This window comes from Macaca nemestrina, chromosome 1 (genome assembly GCF_043159975.1).
Source record: "Macaca nemestrina isolate mMacNem1 chromosome 1, mMacNem.hap1, whole genome shotgun sequence".
NCBI classification, from domain to species: domain Eukaryota; kingdom Metazoa; phylum Chordata; class Mammalia; order Primates; family Cercopithecidae; genus Macaca; species Macaca nemestrina.
The window spans coordinates 163,496,595-163,510,350 of record NC_092125.1 but is presented as its reverse complement, the minus strand read 5'-3'; the positions used below and the strand labels follow the sequence as shown (position 1 = coordinate 163,510,350).

The 13,756-nt window shown below is 33.8% G+C and overlaps 1 protein-coding gene across 3 annotated transcripts in view; it reads right to left on the bottom strand.

Moving 5' to 3' along the window:
* Window positions 1-101: 101 nt before the first annotated feature.
* Window positions 102-13,756, bottom strand: part of LOC105498381 (leucine rich repeat containing 40) — a 64,047-nt gene continuing 50,392 nt past the window's right edge. Inside the window, exons 11-15 of one of the 3 annotated variants that reach the window (XM_071091286.1) lie at window positions 10,955-11,062; window positions 7,712-7,822; window positions 6,415-6,492; window positions 3,754-3,939; window positions 102-1,194 (exon numbers count right to left, since the gene is read on the bottom strand). In XM_071091286.1, coding sequence (XP_070947387.1) covers window positions 1,089-1,194; window positions 3,754-3,939; window positions 6,415-6,492; window positions 7,712-7,822; window positions 10,955-11,062 — 589 coding nt within the window. In that variant the 3' untranslated portion in view covers window positions 102-1,088. The remainder of the gene's footprint in view (window positions 1,195-3,753; window positions 3,940-6,414; window positions 6,493-7,711; window positions 7,823-10,954; window positions 11,063-13,756) is intronic. The other 2 variants (XM_071091287.1, XM_071091294.1) reach the window with 2 other exon arrangements.

Here is a 13,756-nt window from a genome sequence, read left to right as displayed (position 1 = left end):
TCTGTCCGCCTCAGCCTCCCGAAGTGTTGGGATTACAGGCGTGAGCCACCAAGGCCAGCTGAAAAGGCATGTTTTTTAAAACAAAAACATAAACATTGTAATCAATATTTGAAAAATGTAACTTTTATTCTGAACATGTAGTATTTATCTTTATTAGCAATTTTTTTCATAATATAAGCATGCCTCAATCATCCAAAAGCTATCTATCTATCTATATAAATTGATATACATGCTACTGAATTGACTTAATAGAATCATATGGTGTTATAATGACTAATCAACCTATTTCTGATAATTTTGGTGTAAACAAAAATGATATTTAATTTTTATTAAATCAAGTTTATCTATATCAAATTCCCTTTTAGAAAAATAGTGCAAGTTTAGTCTTACCAAGATTGCAAGTAAATTTTAAAATTATGGTGCTGTAAATAAAAAGGTTTTAAGTTGAAATGTGTACTGAGATTAGTCACATCACAAAAGTCCTATCATGGGTAATGAAAAGTCTTACTTTTAATATATTTTTGTTTCCTTTTTCTTTTGACATGTGGCCCAAGATGAGGTCTTATTTTTTAAATGCCGAAGAACAGCATTCAACAAAATTCGATTTAATTTTATATCTAACAAAAACATAGAAACTGGCTAGTCATATTCAAGTCAATTGGTCACATTGTATGGAATACAAAAAGAAATGAGAAAAAAAACCAGTTCTACAAAAATGCTTTGTTATTATAATACTAAACCACATTAAACAAAAATTCACTTTTGAAGAAATTGCTTGCTATAAGAAAATGAAAGTTAGTAGGATAAATCCTATGCAAAACATTTAGAACAAATGTATGAACACTTTGTGGTTATCACCATTACAAATGTATACAACACCTTACAAAAATCTTAAATAAAAATGTAAAAATATTTACTGGCAGTGAATATGGCCCAGGCTAATTATACCAACGGGTAGGTGATACTGGGAAACTACAAGATCAATTATAGCAATCATTTTTTAAGATGATACTAAAACAAATGTTATATCCTCCTTAGAATTAACCAGGGTTAATAATACATGACAAGGGTTATAAAGCAACTCCATGTTAAGTAGGAATTCGGTCTCTCAAATATTCAAGTATAGCAGCTGTTCCTTTGATTAATATGGCTGCTCGAGGAACTCGGAATGGATTTCCATCCAGAAGTAATGTTCTAAACAAAAGAGAGAAACTGAGAATGTAAACATTTTCCATTAACAAGGTTTTTCATCTAATTTCATTTGCAATTTTATAAATAAAATTTGTGTATTTTTTTTTCTATTTGCCCCTTTTTATTTTCATTTCTTTTTTTTGAGACAGAGTCTTGCTCTGTTGCCCAGCCTGAAGTGCAAAGGTGCAATCTCAGCTCACCGCAACCTCCACTTCCCAGGTTCAAGCAATTCTCATGCCTCAGCCTCCCGGGTAGCTGGGATTACAGGTGTGTGCCACCACACCCAGCTGATTTTTGTAATTTTAGTAGTGAGGGGGTTTCACCATGTTGGCCAGGCTGGTCTCAAACTCCTGGCCTCAAGTAATCCGCTCGCCTCAGCCTCCCAAAGTGCTGAGATTACAGGCATGAACCATCATGCTTGGGCTATTTGCCCCTTTTCAAATCTGAGCATTTAAACATTAGAATTATAACTAATTAATAAACCAAAACATATTAATTGAATACTTACTTTGTGAAAGGTACTGAGCCAAGTAATTTATATTCACTAACTCTTAACAATCCTACTCTCTCAACAATCCTATGATGTAAGTGCCATTAATAGTTCTATTTTAATAGATGAGGAAATACAAATTTAGGGAAGAAATATTGTCTAAGATCAAACAGCTACTAAATGGTGGAGTTGTGATTTGAACCACCCTTTTATCCAGCCCTCTCAATCTTATTAAATGACTATATACTAAATGATCAAGTAAGATTTAAACAAACATCAGCAAGAGTCATCCAAGCCAAGGACTGTAATGTAACCAATGTATCACCACCACTGCTCCACCCCTTGCCTCCCCAAAACATTAACACATTCTGCTCTCTCCCTCCTTTGAGCAGATATACATATATAAATCTATTTACATGATCTGAGAGTTCAACTTAAGATTTAAAAGCTTGTTTTGTTTCATTATATAATAAAATATCTTCAGTTAAGAGAGGCTTTTATATTACTTTTTAAGTTAAGTGTTTATATAAATAAAAATCAAAGGACTCACACCATATTGTTGATCTAAATTATATCTTCAAATATTTCTGTTTCTTGGGAATTCTTTTAAAGACTTATTTTCTTAATTTCTAGAAAAAAGTTGATTACAGTTGATCCTCATTATTTGTGGGTGCTGTATTTGCAAACTTGCCTACTCACTAAAGTTTGTAACCCCCAAATCAATATGTGTGGCACTTCCGAGATCATTCATAAACATGCAGGGAGGAACAAAAAATTGGAGTCACCCCACGGGCATGTTCCGAAGTGAGGTTGAACAAGGTGATGCTTTGTCTTCTTGTTTCAGCTCTTATACTGTAAACGGGTCCTTTTTGATGGTTCATTTAGTGCCACACTTCAAATTTTCATACCTTTGTTGGTGTTTTCACTGTGTTAAATGGTCACCAAGTGTAATGCTAAAGTACTGTCTAGTCTTCCTAAGGACAAATGGGATTATGAAAAAAATACATGTGTCAGATAAGCTTTGTTCAGGCATGAATTATAGTGCTGTTGGCCATGATTTCAATGTTAATGACATGACAATAATATTAAATGAAGTATCTTGCTACAGAAACACATATATAACAAAGTTATATATTGATTGGTTGCTGAAAATGTTGTGACTAGACTCTTGCAAGAACCTAATCCCTGTATTTCCCAGCAATAGGTCAGTATTCACTAACAGGGTGTTCAGAGTGTCTATAGAACATAACTGCCACAAAGAATAAGAATCAACTGTATTTGTCTCCTATAACTTACTAATATGAGGTACTACAGCAGATACCAGTGTTGCCCCAGTGAAGGAAAATATACCGAATCATTAATATGCAGTTTTCAGCAATTAAATTACTCCTGACTATTCTGCTTAACCACTTGGTTTTCTGTTGATATCTCAAACCTCCTTTATATTCACTTAATAAGCACTTACTGCGTGTTTACTATGTTTTAGGCACTGGGACAACTCTTTTCCAAAGAAAGACCCAAAAATCGTATAAATAAGTCCACATGAAGCATGACGGGAAATCAGGTTAGGGACTAATTCTGCTTGGAGGACAGGGAAGGCTTTCAAAGGTGACATTCAATAGGCCAATTATTGATGAAAACAGGGTAAAAGTACCTGATGCTGAGGGAACAGCAGATGTAAAGAGTGAGAAAGACTATGCTGGGCTCGAAATAGAATGGTGGTAATCTGCAATCAATTTCAAAAAAACCCTGTATTCAAAGCTAAAGAGTTAATATTTCCCTGACATTTTCATGCAGTAGAGATTCAGGTTATAAACATACACAGTGATAAGCAAAGTGCCATTAGAAACAATTAGTTATTATATTTACATATATACCATATAAGCAAAACTAAAAATATACATTTGGTAAAATTTGAAAAGCAGAATTGGTACTCTGGGTTTTGTTACTTGTTATTTTTAACAGGATATTAAATCTGTTACTTTAACTTCTTGCAAATTTATCTCAAAAAGAAAAATCACTTCAATAAATCAATAAAATAAATGAAATAAGCAGTAGAATGGTGTAGTTACCTTAAGTTCACACAATTTCCGAGCTCTGGTGGAATTTGTAAAAGGTCATTATTTTGAAGGTCCAACGTGGTCAGATTTTCCATCATCTTCATTTTCTGAGGGTCCACAGATCCAACCTGATTATTACTAATCAGAATTGTTTCAAGTGTGAAGATACGATATAGAACTTCAGGTAGCATTTTAAACCTATTAACATATGAACAGAACACCTAAATATACTGGAATCAGACATCAAAACATTCCTTAAAACAGATTATCTTAAATTTGACATGACAGTTTTTTCTTTAGTTTATGTTATTCTGTAATTGGCATTAAGTCCTTTATTTGAATTTTACAAAAAATAAAGAGAAAGGGCTAATTTTGAAAACCTTGAAACACATGTTAAGCAGACAAACTTGTAACACTTACTATTTATTGTATAAAATCAGCAAAAGTTCAGAGTAAATTTTCCCATATTTCTCTGTTCACATTCAAGAGAAGAGGAAATCTTCTCTAAATGTATCCACGTAGGTATTCTTCCTTTCACTTTTACTTCTTATGAAACATAATCACTCCCAATATATTAAGTAAAATTTGAGATTTATATTTTGCTTTGACTGAAGCTTCCAAAATGAGTACACTTTGGGTTCTTAAAAAGACAGCAAATTAGCATAGACTGCTGGCTTTCTTGTCCAAGCAACCCTGAAGATGCCACAAGATATGGGAAGGCTAACAGCTCTCAAATCTATACTTGCAATTAACACAAAAATGGCTCAGGACCCCGCAGGGGAGAAAGGCTAGCACAGTTTTAGCATAAGGTAAACTGTAGCCTTGACTAGAAAATACAAGAATGGGTCGGAAAGGAGAGCTTTGGCCTTTTCATTTCCGCATACCGTCCCCTTCCTTTGCTGCCTTGATGAAAAAAAGCAACAGTGAAGTGTAAACTCAAAGCAGTGCTGAAGTTCCAGTGAGACTAGAGAAGCAATAGCCAAGAGTACAGATGGACCAAATGACCCCTTAGTAGGCTCTTCTCTTCCCTCCCTGCAACCCATGAACAAGATAATTATCTGATAACACAGAAATTTAGGCTAGCTTTTGGCACTTCCCCAAAGATATCACTTGCAAGGCAACTGTTAGCTCAATTGACAACACAATATAAAACTGATAGCTCAATTCACAAGTAAAACTTAGGAGAGATCTGAGAAATGGACATATTTTAAAACAATGACAATAATGGTGCAATCTATATACTAGGAAGCACAAGTAATGGAGCAGACAGAAGAAAATTTTAAATAAGCAATATTTTAACATCACTATGCATTAGCTTCTTCATCTATAAATGAGGAATAATAATAGTACTAAACATATACACTTGTTATAAGGATTAAATGAATATATTTGAAGACCTTAGGACATTATCTGGGTTACATTAAATATTAGCTGTTAATATTTTATTTTTTAAATTTTATTTATTTATTTTTTGAGACAGTCTTGCTCTGTCGCCCAGGCTGGAGTGCAGTGACACAATCTCAGATCACTGCAACCTCCACCTCCTGGGGTTCAAGCGATTCTCCTGCCTCAGCCTCCCGAGTAGCTGGGTTTACAGGCCACCACCACGCCTGGCTACTTTTTGTATTTTTAGTAGAGATGGAGTTTCACCATGTCGGCCAGGCCGGTCTCAAACTCCTGACCTCAGGTGATCCGCCCACCTTGGCCTTCCAAAGTGCTGGGATTACAGGTGTCAGTCACTGCACCTGGCCAGTTATTCATATTTTAATTAAATTGTCTTTAGAATCCATTTTCATCATAAGAAACAATGTGACATAGTTGTTAAGAGCCCAACTTCTGGAGCCAAACCACCTGGACTCAAATCTCAGCTGTATAATTAACTATTTATGCATACCTTAGATGAGTTACTTAGCTTCTAATCCTTGATTTTTAAATGAACACAGTAACAGAACCCACCATGTAGGGTTCTTGTAAGCATGAGCTATTACATGTGAAGTACTTAGTACAGCACCAGCAGAATAAGCTCTTCTCAATAAATATGTTACTCTTAATTATCTGCAGTATCTTGATAGTGTTTGCAGAATAAAATCTAAGTTTCGTTGAGCATAAAAAGCTCAAGGTCTGGCTACTGCTTACTTGCCAACCTTTATCTGTTCCTTCTATTCCTCTACCTGCTTGTTTGATTGTCCAAAGCACACTGAACTTCTTGAAGTTTCCCAAACATCCCATATGTTCTCACATCTTTGTGCCTTGGCATACGCTATTTGCTCTAACTAGAATGCTCTCTACCTGAATGGCTGGCAAATGTCTATTTTTCAAACCTCGGTTTCAATGCTATCTCCTCTACCTTGAAGTAATCTCAGAAGACATTTTCCCCTGCACTATGCTTCCATTAGAGCAACTGTAATTATTTATTTGAATATTTGTCTTTCTAGGCTACAGGTTTCTCAAAATGGTAAAAAGAAACAAAAAATATGTTAGACATCAACTATGAGAATTCTAAGAAAATAATATTTTTAACTCTAAGAAGAACTAACTGAAAATAAAATCTGGATATTGAAATAAAGTAGAAGGGGCCTTTTGGTTTATTTGGCTTTTAGTTGTTTTCTCCAATGAGAAAGATCTACATATTTCCACAGAATAACAATTAGAATTGTCTGTTCTGTCTCTTACCTATTAAAGGAAAGATTGATCGTTTGTAGTCTTACCAGTGATTCCATTTCTTCGGGCAAAGAATTTAAAAAATTGTTCCTAAATTGGAAATCAAAACAGATGATTCACAAAGTTTGAAAAATTTTACAAATTTAATTTATAATTAAAATGTTGAGCAGGAAAAAAAATATGTAGATCAGTTTGTCAGTCCTTGATCTGACTTTATTAAGGCTGAGTTCTGAGAATTCTGAATCAGTCACCTACTGCAGTTATTCGATTAGTATGCCAAATCCTAATAATATCAATATGCAACCAATTGATAATGCAATGAATTCTTTATAGGTTTAATAGTGATTACGTGGTAAACATTGTAAACTAACTCCTTCAAAGTGGGGTCTTTAATATTTCCCCCATGTCTATAATACCACATAAAATAAATATTTTATTGGTGTTAATACATATGATACAGACATGAAATTCTACTCTAAGAGGAATTTAAAAATTATTTTAAAAATGAACCAGGAAGTTAAAGAGTTCTATTAAGAGATTTGGAGTTTTCTTCTCCATAGGTATAAGGCAAATCTATTCCTAAGTTTAGAATTTAAATCTACACAATGACTATTTTTTTTTTAGCTCTTACAATGAAACATGGCAATAAAGAAAATCTTATTTACTGTTGGAATGATCTGGGAGCAATGTTAGAAGAAAAGTTAACAAAAAGATAAAAGGATTTTAAAGCCAATATAACTACTAATAATGAAAATACCTGTGAGAAAATTATTCCCAACTAGATGACTACCTATTACAAATAAATACTTTTCTCTAACCTATTTCTTTGTGTTCAGAAGTCAAGCCTAATATGTAAAAGTCATACTTTCTACAGTACAATCTATATTCTTTTTCTATATCTATATTCTCTGTACTTTTCTCCAGTTATTGTCTGCATTAAGTTGTGTTAAATAACCCACTCAGCTGGTTTTATGCTATTTACTTTCAGAAAAGAAACAATGTGAAGAAAATACTCTTCATGTGTTATTTGTAATTTTGCTTAGAATGGGTTAATATTTTCAGTAATTTTGTCTTATCACATAACTTGTAAATTGCTTACAAATGATAAATGTCTGATTACAGTATTCTTCCTAAATTCGTTCTTGGGTTTCCTAAACACTATTTTAGGATTCTCCTAAACTATTGTTAATAAATAAAGGCCAGTTTCCATACATACCTAGGAAAATATGAGGCAAAAGGAATAAGTTAGGCAAAACTCAAAGACAAGTTACAACTTTTTAAAAAGTCAAGCAATAGTATCAATAAATACCTGAGATCTAAAAAAGTCAGTTTTTGAAGCATACATAACTCCAAGGATATAAAGGAAAGTTTATTAAAACTGAGATTGACATCAGAAACCATTTCCTTCAGTTCTACCATCCTGAAACAAAAATAATTTTTAAATGTTAGCACTTGAATTCACTGTCAGAACTTCAAAACTGTAAGCAGATCAAAGGAGGAAATTCCTATATTTAACTTCTGCTAATTATGACTTTTTGTACCTTTTACTTTTTCACAGGAACATTAATGAGTTTGGATATGTAACTAATAAAAATAATTTTTTAAAAAAGGCTCACTCTTATCTGTCCAAAAGTTTCTATTTGGCTTTAGATGTACATTAAAGTTTCACTTAAAAAACTATTTATTTTGCATTTAAACCAACTATGGCACGAAGGAGAAAAATCAAATCTAGAAAATGTTTATACTTTATTCTGTTAATAACTTGAATCAATAAGACAAACTGTTACACAGACATCTGTAACACAGTAGTTTTCTACTACAAAAGTGGTGTATCACCACTAAGGAGCTTTAGTTTAAAACTTAAAGAGGAAGAATTAAACATTTGTAAGTAAGCCTAATCAAGGTTTATAGTTTTAATCCTGTTATTAATATGATTTACTAACAAATGAAAGTTGGCTGGGTGCAGTGGCTCACACCTGTAATCTCATCACTTTAGGAGGCTGAGGCAGGTGGATTACTTGAGGTCAGGAGTTCAAGACCAGCCTGGCCAACATGGTGAAACTCCACCTCTACTAAAAACACAAAAAATTAGCCAGGCATGGTGGCGGGCACCTGTAATCCCAGCTACTCGGGAGGTTGAGGCAAGAGAATTGCTTGAGCCTGGGAGGCGGAGGTTATAGTGAGCTGAGATCACGCTACTATACTCCAGCCTGGGCAACAAGAGAAAAACTCTGTCTCAAAAACAAAAGAAAAGAAAACCAAATGAAAGTTGTACAACTTAGTCTATATCACATTAGCAAAGAAAAAAAAAAGAAAGGATATAAAATGCTGTGCTGAAAAAGATGTAGTGAAAGAAAGTGAGTTTCAATGTGTAACTGATAAAACTTTTTTTGATATATCAAGAGTCAAACTCTGACTTAATAATTTTTCTGGAAATCTGGCCTAGAAAAACAATATGTTTCCCTTATTGTCATAATCAACCTTATAGTATATAGTGAAATTACATTTTTAAAGTATTGTTTATAAACAGAAAAATACTTATGACAAATAAATCAGTCAAGATACAAATTATGGCCAAGCACGGTGGCTCACACCTGTAATCCTAGCACTTTGGGAGGCCAAGGCAAGTGGATCAGTTGAGCTCAAGAGTTTGAGACTAGCCTGGGCAACATGGCAAAACCTGGTCTCTACAAAAATTAGCAGGCTGCAGTGGCATATGCCTGTAGTCCCAGCCACTAGGGAGGCTGAGGTGGGACGATCACTTTAGCCTGAGAGGTTAAGGCTGCACTGAGCCGTGATTGTGCCAGTGAACTCCAGTCAGGGCAGTGAGATCCTGTCTCAAAAAAAAAAAAAAAAAAAAAGATATATATTGCATGTATGACTCCAAATGGAGAATAGCTTGAAATAAAATACGCAGTATGCCACAAAGTTAACAGAGTAAATCAGTGATGAAACTACAACTGATATATTCCTTTATCCCAAAATTTTATGAATATGTATTATTTTTATAATCTTTGGTGAAAAGTATGAATTGTTAATTAAAATTTTTTTACAAAGGGTAAGTGGTTTGGGAACTTTCTAGAGAAAAGCATGGCTTTTTTAAAGCAACATGTCCCCGTAATAAGGCATGTCTTATTTTCTTGACATTCTAAGTTGCTCAAAATGTGATACAATAGCTGTGTCAACAGAATGACATTGTTTTGCAAAAGAAGAGTCAGATAGATAAAATGAGGTAGTAAATCATAACTAATGTCTCTTAAGTCTATCTTTATTCCCAATTAACTTATTTATTCCAGGACCCCCCCAAAAGCAAACCTGTCCTATCTGAGAGCAAATCTAAATGCTCGATTCTATCAAATATCCTCTCAGTCCTTTAAAACAAGAGAGAACGAGAAGACAGACTAGAGATCCCTTCTGCCATGGACTATCTTAAATTTGTCATCTTTTAAGATCTATATTCCCTAAACTATGCTCTGTGAAATAGAAAGCAAATTATAGTTTGTCTCATTTTTTAAAAGTTTTAAACATCTAAAAAAATTATGATAGTCAGATGAAAGTCATTCAACTTCCTCAATTCATCACATCACTCTCCTCCACGACATCACCTTTTTTTTTCCTTTTAAGTATTTACGTGCATAAAAGCATTAGGCTCTAGCTGAATGCTTTGTGTGGATTGTGTCATTTAGTTTAATTCTTATAAATAGGCACCATTATTATCCCTATTTCACAGGTGAGAAACCTAAGAACAGCTAGTTAACCTGTCCAAAAACTACACAGCAGGTCTGGCATATGGTATAAGCAATTGACTCTATTGCTCAAGTTCCTTATCAGTATCCTATCCTGTCTCACACTGGGTTGTTTTAACTGCTAGATTATCTGTCAGCTTTCTTTGGGTATATAGTTTACTGCTAGATAACAAATGTTTTTTAAAGTTCAACAATATACTAAATTAATTGTTTCTCATAATCTAAAGATTTTGCTATAATTAACAACAAAAATGTATTAAACAGTACAAAGTATAAAGCAAATGACTGCATGTGAAGAATCCTTTTCTAGGAGAAAAATATTAACAGGCTTCAGTTAATTTTGCTTTTCTTATCAGTGGAAAAATTCTAGGCTTTATTAACATAAAGCCCCAAATGGAAATTCCTATTAATCCATATGGACCTGATGTTAGACAGTCTTTTAATACTTTTCCCTAATACTTCATTTCATTGTATGGCGCTATATATATATATATTCCCTATATTTCATTATATGGGAAAAATAACAATGTTTTTAATAATTCTTATACCCATTTTCCAAGTTTAAATATAAAAGAAAAAGAAACAAAACTTTGTAAAACCTCTATACCTCTCAGAACAAATGATAAAATTGTGTGAGTAAATATTTAATGACATTTTGCTAAATCCCTCTAATATTAATAATGTAAAAATTTTTACATATAGTTTTAAATTTAAAAACCAATAAAAATAATTTTGATTGCAATCAAGATGGAAAAACAACAGAATGAGTCACAACCTATAGACATGACATCATAAATAGTTCTTACCTTTTTGGAATTTCACATAGTTGATTCTTACTGAAGTTAATAGAAGTGATGATGTTGCTTTTTACTGCATTAAACACCTCATCAGGAATCAAAGTTGCTTGTTTATCACTAAATGAAAAATGGTTTTAAAAAACGAACCATTCTTAAGTCAAAAAAGATAGGATTATTACTCTTCATTTTTAAAGGTATTTAAAGATTTTATGAAATTTTTCAAAGCCATTGATTATAAAATTTTGTAATAAATGCCACATAATCTACCAAGCCATAAAAGGTTCACTGTTAAGAATTCAGACAACATATTGTGTTAGAACATATTGTGCCACATTTTCTGGGCATTCATATACTCAATGTGAACAAAAATAGATATTTATCTTCGGAGTCTAAGATATCTACAAGTCATATAGTAAATGGAGCCCATTCCTTTACCTCTAAGTAGAATTAAGTCTATAATTTCAAAACCTAGTTGTTGCCCCATCTTAAAAATCTATAAAAGGAGTTTTCTGTCAAATTTGTTTGGGTATATAATTTCTGCAAGATAATAATTATTTTTAAAAGTTCAACATTATACTAAAATCAAATTAGTCTAATAAGTTTAAAATTAGTTTTAGTTTAGTAACCTAAACCAATTTCTCTCTCCTTTAGTATGTGACAAGGTAGACAGAGCAGAGGACTGAGATTAAACTATTCCTATTTCTACCATTAATGAGCTTTGTAACTTACCTCCCCTGTATCTCAGTTCTGTGACATTAGAATCTGAAGGACTATTTATTGTTATTTATGCCACATGTTTTCAAATGTAAATATAAATAAATTTCCATTTTATTAAAATTTTCAGTAACGTTTTCAATAAAATACAAATTTAATCTTAAATGAAAATACAGTAGTTCCCCTTTATCCAGACCCCCCGGGGATGCCAGAATCTTCTGAGAGGACCAAATCCTATATAGTATATACCATATTTTTTTCAATCTGATAACAAGATGACTACTAAGTGACTAAGGATGGGTAGCATATACAGCATGGATATGCTGACAAAGGGATGATTCATGTCCTGGGCAACTCGGAGAGGGATGGCATAAAATTCCATGATGCTACTCAGAATGTGCGCAATTTAAAACTTATAAATTGTTTACATCTGGAATTTTCCATTTAATATTTTCAGACTGCAGCTGATCACAAGTAACCCAAATTGCAGAAAGTGAAACTGTGGATAAGCAGGACTACTATTTAGAACTCTAACATTTGCAGATTTAACTGGTTTTTTTTTTTTTAATGTTATAATTAGCCATTATCCTTACATTCTTCTTTTAAAATTATTAGTGCTTGGCCGGGCATGGTGGCTCACGCCTGTAATCCCAGTACTTTGGGAGGCCGAGGCGGGCGGATCACAAGGTCAGGAAATCAAAACCCCGTCTCTACTAAAAATACAAAAAATTAGCCGGGCGCTGTGGCGGGTGCCTGTAGTCCCAGCTACTCAGGAGGCTGAGGCAGGAGAATGGCGTGAACCCAGGAGGCGGAACTTGCAGTGAGCCAAGATTGCGCCACTACACTACACTCCAGCCTGGGCAATAGGACGAGACTCCATCTCAAAAAAACCAAAAATTATTAGTGCTTAACACAATGTCATCCACCTACAAGAAACTTCAACGGAATGCCAAATGAATGACTGTATGAACAGAAAAAACATCACATATAATATATAATATGGAAGAATTGTATAAGAAATGCGTTGTAATACAAATATGTGAAAAGACAGCCTACATTTCACAGTTATTAGGCCTTCTACTTCTGCTTTAGAATTTCTTCTGTGTAGATGCAGCATTTTCATCTCTTCAATCACAAATGCTCAAGTTCATGGGGAACTGAGTCATGCTAGTCAGACTTAAAAGATTCATGCTATTTAAAAATTTTAGTTGAAAGCATTTATGCCTTGAGATTGAGAATTTATATTTTAAATAGGATACTCCTTTCCTGTTAGTCTTTAAGAAAAACAAATTCCAATACATTTAGAATCAAAGCAACCTAAGATTATGCTTTTGTGATATCTGTGCCTTTAAGAAGTAGAAATGGTTATCCCAAATAAAATTGGACCAATACTGCTTTATAGATTGTCTGCATGATTAAAAGCAACAGCATATGTACCTAGTACAACGCCCTAGGTCCCCTTAGAATAGAGACTCAATAAATGATATATCTGTAGGAGGGAATGGAAGGCAGAAGCCAGGCATAAAAGAAATTCTAAGCTAAAAAAGCCTAAGGCAGGACTGAAGTCTGTCTCATCAATCAGTTTATTTATGATACCTAGCACAGAATTTGATACTTAGTAGACTCCAAAAATACTGAATAAATGGGTGTATTATTTGGAAGATAAGATATGCTAAATTGGCCAGGCATGGTGGCTCATGCCTGTAATCCCAGCACTTTGAGAAGCTAAGGCAGGAGGATCACTTGAGCTCAGGAGTTCAAGAACAGCCTGGGTAACATAGAGAGGCCCCATCTCTACAAAAAATTAAAAAATTAGCTGGGCATGATAGCGTGCAGCAGTTGCAGCTACTTGGGAGGCTGAGGTGGGGGGATCGCTTGAGCCAGGAGGTGGAGGTTACAGTGAGCCGAGATAACGCCACTGTACTCCAGCCTGGGCAACAGAGCAAGACCCTGCCTCAAAAAAAAAAAAAAAAAAAAAAAAAAGGCTAAGTTGCCATGCTGTAAGAAGGAGTCAAATGTAAGTACAGAAGAGTGCTACCTGTGTTAGTGTGGCAAAAGAAATTTAGCTTAGAGTAGTGATTTCTAAGAGTGGCAGGC